Below are 17,667 nucleotides of genomic sequence, written 5' to 3'. Positions count from 1 at the left end.
CATCCATTTGGAATAAGTAAACTGCCAGCCTCCCAAGAGATGCAGAGCCAGACTGCTGCAACCATGAAATTCTCCTTAAAAAGTTCTGGTTGACCTAGATAACTGACCAGACAGACCACTAGTTTTTCCTCTCCTGAGCTTTAATTCCCGCACTTATGTTTTAAATTCACCAATGAAGAGTGAATGTGCAAAACCCTAGGTGTCCCACCCGAGATCCTAATAAAGGCAGAACTCAGGCCTTTGCTCAGTTGTTCCCCATCTCCACCCACCCCCCACCTCAATGCATGGCCCTAGGCAAGCCAGGTACACTTTATGAGTAAAAGACCTTGTTTTTTCAAAGTTCCCTGATGGTTGTTGCTGAGGTTTATTTTATGACCACAATAGGAACCAAAAAGGCATGTCCACCAATAATATTGTTTCTGAAAGAGGAAATGTCTGTGGGGGCTACCATAAATACTAAGGGACCAGGTGAGTGCCTCCAGCATTCCTAGCCAATAGTATCATTGACATGCTGAGACGAACCCAAAACAAAATACTACCAGATGTTTAGAACTCTATGACAGCATTTAGTTCTTTAGTTATTAGGTCCTGACTGGCTCCAAGGTCCAGTAGAAGTTGTCAGGGCAGGCCAGGTATAGGGCATGAGTACTCAGGACAGTGCAAAAAATTGTTTCAATATTTTATACACTGGTGAGGATATACAAGCTGACTAGTAGTCTTACTTTCAGTTCAATCTCATCTACCAAATATCCCTGTGTCATTCTTATTGTATATTCCTAAATGGTCTCTCATTTAAAACAAAACCTGTGGTTTAACTTGTATTAAAACATCAAAATCTTCCTATTCATGTAATCAATTATACATCACTGTATGATGTATCATAACTCAATTTTATTCAGTTTTCTTACTAAACTGACCATGTTACAGCAATAAAATCCTAGAACTTGAAAAGTTAAAGGGAAGCAAAGTTGTGTGATACTGATAACAAGACTTGATCTCAAAATGTTGCTTCTCTTACTCTACGAATGGGTGAAGGTCTAAAAGATAAACATAGTAGTACTTCAATTTCCTCCGCTATGAATTTGGCATTATACTTTACAATATAGGTATCTTAAACAGATTAAGTTAAATAATGTATTAGTAAACTAAACCAAAGTGAAAGAAAGTGAAGTCACTCAGTCATGTCTGACTCTTTGTGACCCCATGAACTGCAGCCGACCAGGCTCCTTTGTCCATGGGATTTTCCAGGCAAGAGTACTGGAGTCGGTTGCCATTTCCTTCTCCAGGGGATCTTCTCAACCCAGGGATCGAACCCGGGTCTCCCGTATTGTAGGCAGACACTTTTACCGTCTGAGCCACCAGGGAAGTTCTTACTCTAAAAGAAAAATGGGTATTTTTCTAAAGATCTCAAAACAATACCATTTTCTAGTGGTAATTTTATTTCCTGATAAATGTTGAAGTGTTCCACTGTTTAATCTTTCTAAACAGGATTTTCCTTTATTTAACCTCAGTTTCTTCTCAGCATCAAATAGGAAACTGGTACACATGCCACTTGCAAGCCCCATTCAAGACTGAAATCAATCAGTAACTCTGGGGATGAGGTTCAGAAACTGTTTTAACAAATCCTCCAAGTGAGTCAAATGCAAGGTAATGTTTGACAACCTAGAGCAAGGGTTCTCAATTTTGGCTTCCAATTAGAACCACATCAGGGTGAGAGAGTTAATTCTTAGGTAAAGCTGATAAGAAGTCCAGGGTCCCTGAGGAGGAGAAAGGGGTCTGGGGCTCTCAAGGAGGAGAAAAGGACAAACTTTTTTTTTCCTGCATTGCTTTGTCCTAGTCACATAAGACCTTATTTTCTTTAAGCCCAGAGCTAATAATTACACAACAAAACTCATCTTGCTCAAGGGTATGTTTTTCCTTAAGCTCTGTACTAATGATTATATAACAGTAATGTATCTTGCTAAAGGATATATTTCTCCTTATTAACAAGAACCTTCTGACTCATCTTGTTATCTTATGTTGTAGGAGTGGGTCTGGTAAGAGCTTTCTATTGTTAGTTCTAATCTTGTTAATCTAAGATGTATGTTGTGGGAGTGGGTCTGGTAAAAGTATATAATGCCTTGATTAGACCAGCAAGGGGGGCACTCTTCTTCCTCAGAAGCTTTCTCTGCCCTTTTTCACTATAATAAAACTTCTGCCACATGAAAGCTCTGAGTAATCAAGCCTGGTCCCTTGTCACAAAGCTAAATCTTCTTCTTCAGAGATCACAAATCCAACACGGTTAACCATAAGCTATCAGGAAGCTTTTAAAACTTGCAATACTTAGCCCACCTTCCAGAAAAATTATATTATAATCCCTGAGTTAAAAGGAGGCTAAAGGCCTAGCAGCAAAGAATCTGCCTGCAATGCAGAAGACACAGGTTCCATCCCTGGGTGGGGAAGATCCCTTGGAGAAGGAAATGACAACCCACTTCAGTATTCCTGCCTGGAGAGTCCCATGGACAGAAGAGCCTGGCAGGCTACACTCCATGGGGTCATGCAGAGTTGAACACAACTGAGAATACATACATATGCAGTTTTTTAAAACTCCTGAGGTGATTCTAGTGTTCAGACAAAAGGACCACTTTCTAGAAGAAAACAGCTAATATCTGAATAGCACATTCACATATCTTTTTGATAAATAAGCCATTAAGATTTCTTTTATTCATTTTCAATGACTCATGTTAGCTCTCTTACAGAAGAGCTGAAATGTTTTCCTTTGCTCTAAAGCTATTCAATTTAAATTTGGGTACTAAAAACCGATGGAAGATACAATTAGTTTTGAGTATGATGAATATGTTAAATATTCAAGAGATTAAAAATGTATGGAGGACCTTTGGCCACCTGATGCAAAGAGCAGACTCATTGGGAAAGACCCAGGTGCTGGGAAAGATTGAGAATAGGGGGAGAAGGGGGCGACAGAGGACAAGATGATTGGATGGCAGCACTGACTCAATGGACATAAGTCTGAGCAAACTCCAGGAGATAGTGAAGGACAGGGAAGCCTGGCGTGCTGCAGTCCGTGGGGTTGCAGTCAGACACGACTGATAAACTGAACAATAACAACAACTAATGTTTGCCATTTTAGTAATGAGGCACTGCTAACTCAAGTTAACTTCCTGGTTATCGGAAACATGCAGTTGAAATTAATTATTGACTTTACAAAAGTAAACATCCTATATTTGGGGTTAATCATAAGAAAATATTAAATTGTTTTGGAATTCTTAGTATTTCTGTAAGATTAATCACCCAAAGCCATACCTTTCATTCTATGTTTAGTGTGAAGTATCAATTAGTGGACTTATAAAGCAAGAGCAAGTGGTTATACTTCATTCTCATAAGTACAATTCCTTCAGTGTATAATGTTTCCTTCTCCTCAATCTGGAGTGGAAACCACAGTGCAAAATAGGGGATTACACCATTCTGGCACTTCTTAATCCATTCAATCTCTGTGTGAATTCCCAGATAAATTTTTAAACATAGGAACAAATAATTCTGAAATACAATATAAATCATTTGGAGATTATCCAAAGACTCCCTCATCCTCATGAGAGCTGAACTCCCGTCTCTCTACTACTACCTCCCCCCACCCACCCACCCACACACACACACACACACTCTTCTTCCCCTCTTGTTGTATGTCTGCTGAGGATTTCTCTGTTATCCCAGGGTGAATCCAATCACTCTCTTAATAGAAGAAATGCAATCACTCTCAAGCAGCTTCCCTGATAGCTCAGCTGGTGAAGAACCCACCTGCAATGCAGGAGACACCAGTTCAATTCCTGGGTCCAGAAGATCCGCTGGAGAAGGGATAGGTTACCCACTCCAGTATTACTGGGCTTCCCTGGTGACTTGGACAGTAAAGAATCTGCCCACAATTCAAGAGACCTGGGTTCAATTCCTGGGTTGGGAAGATCCCCTGGAGAAGGCAACGGCTACCCACTCCAGTATTTTGGCCTGGAAAATTCCATGGATTGTATAGTACATGGGGTTGCAGAGAGTCAGACACAACTGAGCAACTTTCACTCACTCACGCAATCACTCTCATATCTCTGAAGCAGGCACTGAGATGATTCTGGAAATCTAAACTACTGATTTTAAAATGTATGACAAAACCAATACAGTATTGTAAAGTAAAAAAAAAAAAAAAAGAAGAAGCTGTGAAAAAAATAATAAAGTACAATGGATACAAAAAAAAAAAAAAGCCAAGTCTTTACTTAGCTACATACTACCAACAGGAACTGTTCTGAGTGCCTTATCAGTATTTTCTCATTAAATTTTCATATCACCATCTGGTCAAATATCATATCCTCAGAGATGCCTTATCTGTCTAATACATGAAGGTATCCTTTACTCTCTCTCTCATTAAACTCATGTGATTTCTTTATTAAACTGTGATATTATTTATCAATTGTTGTCTTCTCCATTACAATAGAAGCTCCATGAATGCTGGAGCATTGTTCTGACCCCATCAGCAGAAGAAAGATAGGTGTACTTTTGTCACTTTATAAATACTGCATGAATGAATGAAAAAAAATCTACTTGAGAAGCAAGAAGCCTTTTCATGAACAAAGGGAATAAAATACATAGGAAGCCCCAGTTTTCCATGGTAGGGAATGACTGACTGACCTCATCACTGTTCAAAAGTATGGCTATTGCATTCTTTCATTGGCTACTGTGCAATGGCTCCTCATTTCATTCAGGGTAAAGGTTCAAATCCTTACCATTCACCTCAAAGGCCCTACAGGATCCAGTACTGCTGTGTTACTTCTCCAGTCCTTTCTCCTAAATTCCTCACCCTTTGCTCATTCTACTCAGGTTGCCTCCTTGTAAGCACCCACCTTAAAGATCTTGCACCAGCCATTCCCTTGATCTGAAAGAATATTCCCAGGTATCTTTCGAATCCCACTCAGTCCTTCAAATCTCTCCTTAGATCCTATCCTCTTAGGGGAAGCTCTCCTTATCATCTTATTTATCACAATGAGACTTACTCATTCCCTCTCTGGCCCTCCCTGTGAACTTACCCTGCACTTACTCTTTTTCCTATGGCCTCCATCAATTATCACACACTTACCCTTTATCACAGACTTACCCTTTAGTAGGATTACTGTTTACTGTCTCTTTTCCCCCTGCCAGATGCTAAGCTCCACAAGGCAGGGATCATGCTGTGATTTCTGACATAACCCCTATTGCTTAAATGGTGCCTGGTAGGTATCTGGTACATAGTACACATTCAATAAATATTTAAATAAAGGAGTGAATGACTCAATCTTTACTCACAATGTCAGACTGCTAATTGCTAATACTGTTAAAGATATCTGGGTGACTGAATTTCACTTTGATTGTTCAAGACCACCCTTGACACTGGGTTGTGCAAACTGAACACCTGGACTTTTTTATTTTCCAGTTCCAAATTAAATGTTTATCACTTATCCAAAGTAGGTGTTATTATACACTTATTATGATTTCTAAAAGTGTATCTCCCCCTTAGTTATTTTATATTGATGAATTCATTTTAAAGAGACTTAGGGGCCACCTGCAGACATTTTACAAGTTCACTGACCTTACAACACAACAAACACCCCCCATTCAAGGCAGATTATTTCTCAGAATGCTTTCCACAACTCTTATCTACATAAGGAAATTTCTGTTTTTTAATTCAGGGGATATGTGCTGATTAATCTCCTAATTCTAGAGAGTATAGCTTATTTAAGACTTTTAGCTCAAAATGTACTTAACATAATTATAAACTAAATTCCTCAGTGTACAAAGGCAATACAGAAACTAAATTGTTAAGTTCAGAAAGAAAAAAAAAAACAACAGAAAACATAATCTAAATACCCAAGAAGCCATTTTACTTACATAATTAATAGAATTATATATATTTCTTCATTCTCTCTCACAAACATATGCACACACCCCCCTACATTGTTACTTCATATGTCAAAAGTAAAAATAAGGAAAGTCAGGAAGTAAAAAACATTGAAGAGCACATGAGAAAGATATTAACCTAAAATAGACATTAATTCAAATAGCGGCAAGAAAAGGAACTGTATTTTACTACTGGGTTCCTTGACTGCCTCAAAAACCATTCTTTATAACATGTAAGTAACTAAAGTAACTAAAAATGGACACAAAAATCCAACATAAACTTCTAAATAACACATATATTTGTTCAATAATAAGCATATGCTTTTTTTGTAGGAAAAGAAAATATTTCAATTTTTATAAGGAATGTGCTTTCATTTTGAAATTTTATTGATGTGAAATGTACAGTTTCAAAAGAACATACTTTAGCTGTTGTTTTGATACTGGGTTTCAATTTCACATACTGATTTGAAGTCTTTTGCAAACACTATTAAAGTATCTAAAATAGTTAATGAAATCTTATCAGTACCCATATATAATAAATTTATTTTTATGTAAATATCTTCTGTAGAGTTGTTTACTGATGGTAGTTGTAAAACAGGCCTCTTAAGTGAAACTATAAACTTTCACTTTACTCATGCTATAACTATGGAGACAATTTATGGACTTTTGCCTCATCAATAAATTAACACATCAATAGAAATAAATAAATGATATCCTAAATTTCATTAAGCAGACTTGAATTACTATCATTACTAACCATCAAACATGGAATATTCATTAACATATTCTATTCAATGGATATTTCTTTATAAATTCCCTAATTCAGGAGCATATAGACTTTTTAAGACCTGTAATTCAAAATGCACTTTTAATTATAAGCTAAATTTCTTGGTATTTAAGGGCAAAATAGAAACTAAAATGCTATTTACTTAAAAACATAATTATATATAGGTATTTATAAGACAGGTGTGTCCATGTGCCTGCATTTGTGTGTGTGTGTGTTTATGAGAGAGTGAGAGAATGATGCAAAGGAATAGAATAAGAGGAAAATACAAAGTTTCAAATTCTTATTCTTTGTAAAGTTTATATATGACAAACAACAGTGCTACTCTCAAAAAAGAATACCTACCATAAAAACTTCTATACGATTCTATACAGTCTAAGTGGTGTTAAAACAAGGTGACTGAGTACATGATCATTGGTAACAGAAATCTGCTTCAAATTCCTGGCTCTTCCACCTCACATATGAGTGAGCTTTAGCAAGTTATATCACTCTATAGGCAAAAAGAGATGAAGATCTAAAAACATCCACATCTCAGGGCTGTTGTGTGAATTCCATGACATCTAGACTATGACCTGGGATCTGACTTGTGTTAAATGATGGCTGCTGAAAGATGGGCTCAATAAAGGACAGAAATGGTAGGGACCTAACAGAGGCAAAAGATATTAAGAAGAGGTGGCAAGAATACACGAAACTGTACAAAAAAGATCTTCATGACCCAGATAATCACCGATGGTGTGATCACTCACCTAGAGCCAGACGTCCTGGAATGCAAAGTCAAGTGGGCCTTAGGAAGCATCACTATGAACAAAGCTAGTGGAGGTGATGGAATTCCAGTTGAGCTATTTCAAATCTTGAAAGATGACGCTGTGAAAGTGCTGCACTCAATATGCAAGCAAATTTGGAAAACTCAGTAGTGGCCACAGGACTGGAAAAGGTCAGTTTTCATTCCAATCCCAAAGAAAGGCAATGCCAAAGAATGCTCAAACTACCACACAATTGCACTCATCTCACACACTAGTAAAGTAATGCTCAAAATTCTGCAAGCCAGGCTTCAGCAATACAGGAACCATGAACTTCCAGATGTTCAAGCTGGTTTTAGAAAAGGCAGAGGATCCAGAGATCAAATTGCCAACATCTACTGGACCATCAAAAAAGCAAGAGAGTTCCAGGAAAAACATCTATTTCTGCTTCATTGACTATGCCAAAGCCTTTGAATGCATGGATCACAATAAACTGTGGAAAATTCTGAGAGAGATGGGAATACCAGACCACCTGATCTGCCTCTTGAGAAATATTTATGCAGGTCAGGAAGCAACAATTAGAACTGGACATGGAACAACAGACTGGTTCCAAATAGGAAAAGGAGTACATCAAGGCTGTATATTGTCACCCTGCTTATTGAACTTCTATGCGGAGTACATCATGAGAAATGGTGGGCTGGAAGAAGCACAAGCTGGAATCAAGATTGCCAGGAGAAATATCAATAAACTCAGATATGAAGATGACACCACCCTTACTGTAGAAACTGAAGAAGAACTAAGCCTCCAGATGAAAGTGAAAGAGGAGAGTGAAAAAGTTGGCTTAAAGCTCAACATTCAGAAAACTAAGATCATGGCATCTGGTCCCATCACTTTATGGCAAATAGATGGGGAAACAGTGGAAACAGTGTCAGACTTTATTTTTCTGGGCTCCAAAATCACTGCAGATGGTGACTGCAGCCATGAAATTATAAGACGCTTACTCCTTGGAAGGAAAATTATGACCAGCCTAGACAGCATATTAATAATCGGAGACATTACTTTGACAACAAAGGTCTATCTAGTCAAAGCTATGGTTTTTCCAGTGGTTATGTATGGATGTGAGAGTTGGACTATAAAGAAAGCTGAGCACTGAAGAATTGATGCTTTTGAACTGTGGGGTTGGAGAAGACTCTTGAGAGTCCCCTGGACTGCAAAGAGATCCACAGTCCATCCTAAAGGAAATCAGTCCTGAATATTCATTGGAAGGATTGATATTAAAGCTGAAACTCCAATACTTTGGCCACCTGATGTGAAGAGCTGACTCATTGGAAAAGACCCTAATGCTAGGAAAGATTGAAGGCAGGAGGAGAAGGGGACAACAGAGGATAAGAAGGTTGGATGCCACCACCGGCTCAATGGACATGAGTTTGGGTAAACTCTGAGAGTTGGTGATGGACAGGGAGGCCTGGCTTGCTGCAGTCCATGAGATCGCAAAGAATTGGGCACTACTGAGTGACTGAACTGAACTGAACTGAATGATGAAAAGCAATAAAAGAATTAAAAAAAATCAAATTTATTCCAAACAGTCTGAGGTGAAAGGGAGGCTCTTGAGGAAGTTCTTAATGGAAGACATAATTTATCTGAATAGAATCAAAAATACATAGTGAGAGAAAGGCAAAGACAGCTTTAAAGAGTTAAGAAAAGAATGAAGAGCTGATCATATGGACTATGGGAAACCAGATAAGGAGTTAACAAGTCATTAATAAAAGGATTTTCCAGTATAAGGTTCCAGGGAATGTTTCTTTGTATATGGAAAACGCTTTTATAGCCCATTTATGATTTCCGAAGTTTCTAAATTAGTTTCAAAAGCTCTACCTTATCTCAAACCCGCTGAAGGTTGAAATGGGGTTTAAGGTGAGGCAAGAAGGGTGGGGAAATCTAGTGGAGAGTAAATGAGTCTCAAGGCTGAAAGGAAACATACAACACCAAAAAGACAAGAAAATCATCATCTTCAAATATATGACTCTCCTTTTTCTAGCGGCTGTTTTCAGGTCTCCTAACATCTTGTTTGTGGACTAGAAATCAACACACTGTAACAGCAAAACCTATTCATACCTCTCTTAGAGGCAATTGTACCACTGTCCAAGAAGCTATCTAGTTCACACAGCATTTACTGAAACTCTTTCCTTCCTCACCCTGTGAATGTGGTCTGAGCCTTCAATATCTTTAAGGCATTCATGGAGAAGTTATTCATGATTTTTATTAGTGAGTTCAAAGGTACACCTTACTTAACACTTTTTGCAAAGTGCAAATTTGTGGACTAGAGCAAAGTAAAGTTAAACTTCTATGAACAAGGTCAGTAACGTACGAAAAGACAGAAGTATCCCAGGATGGAGGCATACAGTTCAGTTCTTGATAGAAGTCTAAAGCAATGCCATTAAAAGAAGCTGTTGTTGTTGTTTTTTAAATGTCAAGAAAAGATGGACTGCTAGCATTAAAAGAGAAAAATAGTCTGAGAGGTATATTTTAGGTAATTTTATCCATCAACATATGTGAGAAAGGGACATAGAAGCTGGAGCTCAGAACTCCATGAGCCTGGTTCTGGATCTGGCCACGCTTTTCCTTAGATGCAACATTTCAGTACATCTGTATCTCACCTTTCTAATTCTTAATGCATGAATCAATCCTTTGACTATGAATATACTATATAATGATGTCACTAAAAGTTAATAAATTATCACATGGAGTGCATACTCATTTTTAGTATACAATTCACTCTACATCATGAACTTTTTTTTTTTTTAACACATGTCATTCAAGGTATAATGTAAAAGTGAAATTTCTGGTGCTACATCTTAAGAAATCTAGAAACATGGCTTAACCAAGGTGTATTTTAATTTCCTTGAACCTGTCAAAGGAACATGTAACAAAATCATATTGTCTGGAAACTTGTTATGCTGATGTTTCTCATTTTAATTAAATACTAACCTAGCATTTCCTTTGTGCCAGTTCCTGTACAATAACACAATAATTATTAACTCAACGAGTTTCTCATTATTAGAGAACAGACAGGTTCTGCTATGACCCCCATTTTACAGATGAGAGAACCGAGAGGCTGAGAAGATTACCTAACTTCACCAAAGTTAACAGAGCCAGGACTCAAATCCAGGCAGCCGAACCCCAAAGTATATGCTGGCAGCCACTATCCTGCTGTTTCTCATGAAAGAAACACTGCATTTGGAACTTAAAAAAAAAAGGTTATGTCCAAAGTCATTATTTTAGATGTCTTTCTTTTTTAACATTTTATAATAGTGTAGAGTATAAACCTATTATTCTTCACTGTCAGATACAAAGGAATCTATGTTTAAATATCTTACCAGTTATCTTTGCTATCGCAGAAAAGAACATTGGTGAAAAATGACACAGGTTTAGATGACTTGAAGCTGAGACAGCAGGTGAGTGCAGCATTAATTCCAATGGAAGAGCCCACAATGACTCCGCCTTTTGGAAAATTCACAGAAAGTGGTTGAATCTCATTACCATTAAGAAGCTTTACTGGGGATAAGTGGACACTTAAAGTTGAATCCCTGTTTAAAATTAAAAAAAATAATTAGCTCAAAGTATGTGCAGGTAATTGGGTTTAAATGTGCTTTCCTCTGTTTTTTGAATCATTAGAAAAATTAAAACAAATATTTATAATAACATGCCCAATTCCTAAATATATTTTTATATCATCTCTCATTTTCTGGTCACAATATAAGTAAAATTGATAATATGCTAATCTGCATGAGATGATGAAAAATTCATTTTGTCCTCTCAGGATTAAAAAACAGGGTTTAAATGCCTGATCAAGTACAATGTGTTTTTAGTCACAGCCATGATAAAAAGAGTATTGTTTTAAATATGTCTTAACAAAAATTTACTAAAAATCATCCCTTTAAAAGCTAAAGCTTTATTGGATGTAGACTAAGTATTATTAACAAATACATATACACATACCTATTTTTAATCTGTATACAGTTAAGCACTGTACATATATGACATGAATATTTTTCAATCATTACTATTAAAATATTCTATTAATACTTAATGTTCACATATTTCATTATATACTATACACTATACATTTTATTTAGTATATACATTTCATTTAGTATATACTATACATTCATTTCATATAGCATATAGTACATATACTAATTATACTATACTAATATGTACTATACTATATATACTAATACACTACATAGTATACTATAGACTATATTTCATTATATACTATAATTTAGCAAGTTTAAAAGTGTTTGTGATTTTTAATACCATAGTATATAGTACCCACTTCTTTTTTTAAGGTTTATTTATTTTTAGCTATGCTTGGTCTTGGTTGCTGTGTGGGCTTTCTCTAGGTGTGAAGAGTGGAAGCCACTCTCTAGTTGAGGTGTGTGAGCTTCTCATTGTGGTGGTTTCTCTTGTTGCAGAGCATGTGCTCTGGGTAAACAGGCTTCAACAACTGCAGTCTGTGGGTTCTAGTGCACTGGCTCAGTAGTTTGTGGCACATGGGCTTAACTGCTCTGCAGCATGTGGGATCTTCCAGCACCAGGGATCAAACCAGTATCCTGTATGTTGCAAGGTGAATTCTCTACCACTGGACCACCAGGGAAGCCCTATTCAGTTCAGTTCAGTTCAGTCACTCAGTCGTGTCCAACTCTTTGCAACCCCATGAACCGCAGCATGCCAGGCCTCCCTGCCCATCACCAACTCCCAGAGTTCACCCAAACCCATGTCCATTGAGTCGGTGATGCCATCCAAATATCTTATCCTCTGACATCTCCTCCTCCTGCCTTCATTCCTTCCTGGCATCAGGGTCTTTTCAAATGAGTCAACTCTTTGCATGAGGTGGCCGAAGCATTGGAGTTTCAGCTTCAGCATCAGTCCTTCCAATGAATATTCAGGACTGATTTCCCTTAGGATGGACTGGTTGGATCTCCTTGCAGTCCAAGGGACTCTCAAGAGTCTTTTCCAACACCACAGTTCAAAGGCATCAATTCTTTGGTGCTCAGCTTTCTTCACAGTCCAACTCTCACATCCACACATGACCACTGGAAAAACCATAGCCTTGACTAGACAGACCTTTGTTGACAAAGTAATGTCTCTGCTTTTTAATATGCTGTCTAGGCTGGTCATAATTTTCCTTCCAAGGAGTAAGCGTCTTTTAATTTCATGGCTGTAATCATCATCTGTATATTGCAAGGTGAATTCTTAACCAATGGACCACTAGGGAAGCCCTGTTATTCACTTCTAATTTTAATTCTTACTTGATAACTTTTAGCTGTCAATAAATATTTCACTGTATTACTTTGCTATATTATATATGCAGGTTCCTATAGCAAATAAGACATGCTATCAAATGTGAATCCTATTTCCCTAGTATTTTAATTAGAATGATTATTCAGCTAATTAACTAGAAAAAGTAAAGCTCTCAACTTGAACTAGTTTGAACTGATATGGTTCACTGGATAAAACATGAAAAAGCAGTTTATAAATCAAGTTTGAGTCCAATTCTATTGCTAATTAAGTAAATGTCTTTGGATAAGTCATTAACAGCTATTAGTTTTATTGCATATATAATAAAAGGCTACAGTCGCTTTTACATGTTCATTTCATTATATCATGTTAAGATTCTGATTTTAACTTGAAGTACTTTTAAAATTGATACCATTATATATTAATTCAAAAGCTGAAAGAGTAAAGATTAATTCATATATGAGACAATGTTTGTTGACGAAAAAGTAATTTATAGCACAATATAATTCAAGTCATTTCTATTTCCTATCCAAGCAACAGAGTTTAATATCTACTTATAAGATTGGATCTTGAAAAAAATTGTGAATCCCAGAGTTGCCAAGTTAATGTTGAAGAACTACACTCTCTCACAAAATGGCATTTAGAGCAATTCCCTGAGGCACAAGTAAGCACTCATCATATCTTGTAAGTCAAATGTTAGAAGCCAATGGCCATTTTGTGCTTTTCAACTTTGATGATTTTCATTGATTTCTGTCACACTCGGAACTTGTTTTCTCTGAATCTCAGAATGATTAACTGCAAAAAAATGTATTGAACCAGAGAAGCTCTGAAGTGGGTCTAAGATTTGGTAGTTTACGAAAATAATGGTACACAAATCCCCACAATTTATATATTTTTAACATGCCAATTGACCACTCTTTACATCTATTTCTTTGTATCTATAGAGAGGCATATATTTTTAAATGTAAATTTGTTTCATTGTCCTTTTTTGTGATTTTATATATAGGATATCAATATATGCAGCCTTCTTTGACTTTCTTTTAATTAATCTCAGTATTTTGTTTTCTAAGATTCCTAATACAGTTGTCTTATTAAAATTCCTCCACATCACAGATATAGAGTATTTATTCATGTGCATATATATCACAAATTAATTATACCCTCACATGTCACTGGACATTTGTGTAGTTCCCAGATTTCACTATTCTGAATAATACAACTATGAATAATTTCAAACATACCTTGTAGTACACATGTGAAAGAGTTTTTAAGTATAGTTGATTTGCAATGTTATATTATTTTCAGATGTATAGCATACTGATTCAATACTTATGTTATTATAAAATATTATAGTCCCTGTGTTGTAAAATATATCTTTGTAGCTTGTTTATTTTATACATAGTGGTTTGTAGCTTTTAATCCACTTCCCTTATCTTGACCCTTCCCCATCACTATTTTTTCCTCTGTATCTAGAAATCTGTTTCTCTTTTGTTATACTTGTTTTATTTTTTAGATTCTACATATAAGTGGAAAGATACAGTATCTGTCTTTGTCTGACTTACTTCACTAAGCATAATACCTTCCAGGCCCATCCATGTTTGCTGTGAGTGGTGAAATTCAATTCTTTTTTATGGCCAAATAATATTCTATTGAATATGTAGAATATACACACATCTTCTTTATCCATTAGTCTATCGATGGGCACTCAGGTTGCTCCCATACCTTGGCTATTATAAATAAAGTTGCTATGAACACCGGGGTGCATGTATCTTTTCGAATTAGCATTTTTGTTTTCTTTGGATATATACCCAGATGTGGAATTACTGTGTCATATGATAACTCTATTTTTAATTTTTTGAGGACCCATCATGCTGTGTGCCACAGTGGCTGTAGCAATGCCCACTACCACCAACAGTAAACTAGAGTTCCCTTTTCTCCATATCCTCGGCAACATTTATTATCCGTTGCCTTTTTGACAACAGCCATTCTTATAAGTATGAGGTGATACCTCATTTTGGTTTTGATTTGCATTTCCTTGATGCATTTTTCTTTTATATACTGTGAAGTGGAAATTTTGGGCTGTGAAATATGCAGATATTACACCTTACATAGTATTATCTATTGTGTTCTTACTCACTGATACTCTTACTGGTAGCCTGACTTCCTAACGACTGCCTACCTAGGACAAGCAAAATTATATCTTGCTGTAGTCACTAATTCTTACTTTCAAGTTTACAAAGAGGTCAATTACTGCATATTTTTTCATGTGTTTTATATTTTATCTGTGAAATATCTATTGAAACTTTTTGTCAACATTTCTGTTATTTGATATTTTTCTGGTTAATTCTTATCATTTATTTTACTGTTAGCATAATTTTAAGTCATGTTTAAGAAATCTTTCTCTACCCACAGACATTAAAATTGTTTTTTTACATTTTGCCTTTTAATCGATATGTAATAAATTTTCATGTATTAAGTAGACAGGAATCCAGTTTGAACTATTTCATACAGTTAATTATCTCAGCACCATTTATTGAATAGTACTCTTTTACTCCAAAGATCTATACTGCCTTTGTCATATATTCAGTATCTGTCCATGTGTGGGCTGTTTTCAAGTCTACTGGATTCCTTTGCTCATTTAATCTATCTCTGCATTACTGTGACATTGATTCACTCTTGGTATTTGGGGAGGCAAGCCTTTCTCACCTTCTTCTTCTTCAGGGGTGGTGTGGCTATTCTTGACCTTCGATTTTTCCACATAAGATTTAGAATTTTACTCGTCAATCTTGATGAAAATTTTTATTTGAATTTTTATTGCAGTTGCATGAAAAATCTAAGTTGATTTGTGGAAAACTGTGCTTTTTACAATCCTGAATATCACAATTCATGAATATGGTATAAATCTTCATTTATTTATGAGTTCTTCGATTTAAGATTTAAAATTTTCTCCATATAGTCACATACAATTCTTCCAATTACCTTCAACTGTTAATGTTTTTAAGGATAATAGTTTTACAGCTGCATGTTCTAAATGTTGTGTGCTGAAATACTATTGAACTTTAAATACTGGACTTACATTTGTTTATCTTGATAAATGATCTTCATAGCTTTAAATATCTACATATACATTCTTTTCATTTCCTATATGGAAAATCTCCTAATCAACAGATAATGCTGGTTCTGAAACTTATTTTCCTATCCTCACATATTTTATTTCTTTTAACTTCCGGCATGGACTAGGTTCTCTAGTAAAACACGTTCAAGAGACAATGATAATAGGCATCCTTGCCTCTTCTATTTTATTTAAAGGTAATTTATATTTCAGTATCCATAATAATGTCTCCTCTAGGTTTATGACAGAAAACTTTGCCAGCTTAAATAATTTCTCTTTTATTACTGTTTAAGAGTTTTATACTAAATTATTTTTGAATTTTGTCAAATGCTTTTTTTTTCCTGCATCTATGGAAATGATCATAATAACTATTTTAATGTAATGTAAATCAATATTTTAACTTGGTGGTTCTTAACTAGGAATGGTTTTGCTCCCAAGGAGAAATGTAGCAATGTGTGGAGACTTTTTATTAGTACTTTTTTTCTTTCACAACCGCTGGGTTCGGGGGGAGGCTGCTTAATATCCTACAAAGTATAGGAGAGACTTTAATAAAAAAAGGAATTATTATCCTCAAAATATCAAGAGTTCTGAAGTTTAGAAACCCCACTATATTTTAATCTTTTTGTCCTTACATTTGTCCATAAATACTTTTAAAAATAGGAAGTTGGAATTTTTTCTTATTCACTAAGAGCCTCTGTCTTTTACCTGGTCGATTTATTTACATTCCATTGCATCACTCAACTATTTTGAGTTTTTGCCATCATTTTTGTTTCAGTTTCCGCTTCATTTAAAAAGTGTGCTTCTCTTGTAAAGTTAACTGAAGTTTTGTTTGTTTTTATGTTTAGGTTTAATGGATGCCCTTAAAATTTAACCTTACCTGCTTTATTTGAAAATTTCTAAAAGCTATATTTGGTTCATTTTCCAATCTATATTATACAATCCCATGTTAATTACTAATTTTTATAATGCCATCTTTTATTTTAACAAATTATTTATACTTTATATCTGATAAATCCAATATCTGAATTACTTAAGAGTCTAAATCTTAAGACTCTTTGTGCTGACTCTAAGTTATGGTGTCTTCCCTCCTGGTGAGTTTTGTAATGCTTGACACTGCCCCGTCTGGTTGTTAGCAATCTGTGAAAACTGAAATATAGGCCAAAATTGAGGATGGCTTCGTTTTGAGTAGAAATTCCTGTTCACTTCGTGAACAGGAGTATCAATATCATTTGGAAACTTATTAGAAATACAAATTACTATATCCCATTCCAGGCTTACTGAATCATAAATTCTAGATATAATATGTAATAACCTCTGCTTCTGAAAAATCCATCAGAAAATTCTGATATATATATTTATAAGTTTAAGAACCACTGATCTAGAGAAGATTTGCTTGTTTCTACTGAAAGATAGAAGGACTTACTGACATGGAATCATTTTAGCCTCTTCCAGTGTCCCTGGATTAATCCAGGAATCTGAGATTAAGTTTTCCTATCTTGAAATTGTTTTAAGATTTAAAAACAAGCCTACATTTGGTATGTTAATCCAGTTCACCACTCCCACTCTGGTTTCAGCTTATAAGTGTGTATTGTTTTGGTTTGCTCTCAGTCCTTTAGAAACCTCCCACACTTCTCAGTACTCCAACAGTTTTATACACACACACACACACACACACACACACACACGCTCTATCTGTTTTGTAATGTGAGGACTCATAATGTATCTAGTCCAATAGAGTACTGGGGCTTGAGCTGTTTATCAATTTTTAAAAAATGCAAACAGATGACATTGCTCTATAGCATGTGCACTATGATAGG

At 35.7% G+C, this 17,667-nt stretch overlaps 1 protein-coding gene across 1 annotated transcript in view; it reads right to left on the bottom strand.

The window, feature by feature from the left end:
- Positions 1-17,667, bottom strand: part of CFAP47 (cilia and flagella associated protein 47) — a 507,952-nt gene that overhangs the window by 367,201 nt on the left and 123,084 nt on the right. The window contains exon 26 of the mRNA XM_070291173.1: positions 10,812-11,021. Coding sequence (XP_070147274.1) covers positions 10,812-11,021 — 210 coding nt within the window. The remainder of the gene's footprint in view (positions 1-10,811; positions 11,022-17,667) is intronic.

The sequence above is a fragment of the Ovis canadensis genome, chromosome X (genome assembly GCF_042477335.2).
Source record: "Ovis canadensis isolate MfBH-ARS-UI-01 breed Bighorn chromosome X, ARS-UI_OviCan_v2, whole genome shotgun sequence".
NCBI classification, from domain to species: domain Eukaryota; kingdom Metazoa; phylum Chordata; class Mammalia; order Artiodactyla; family Bovidae; genus Ovis; species Ovis canadensis.
The sequence above is the reverse complement of the archived record's forward strand: the minus strand, read 5'-3'. Positions and strand labels throughout refer to the sequence as shown.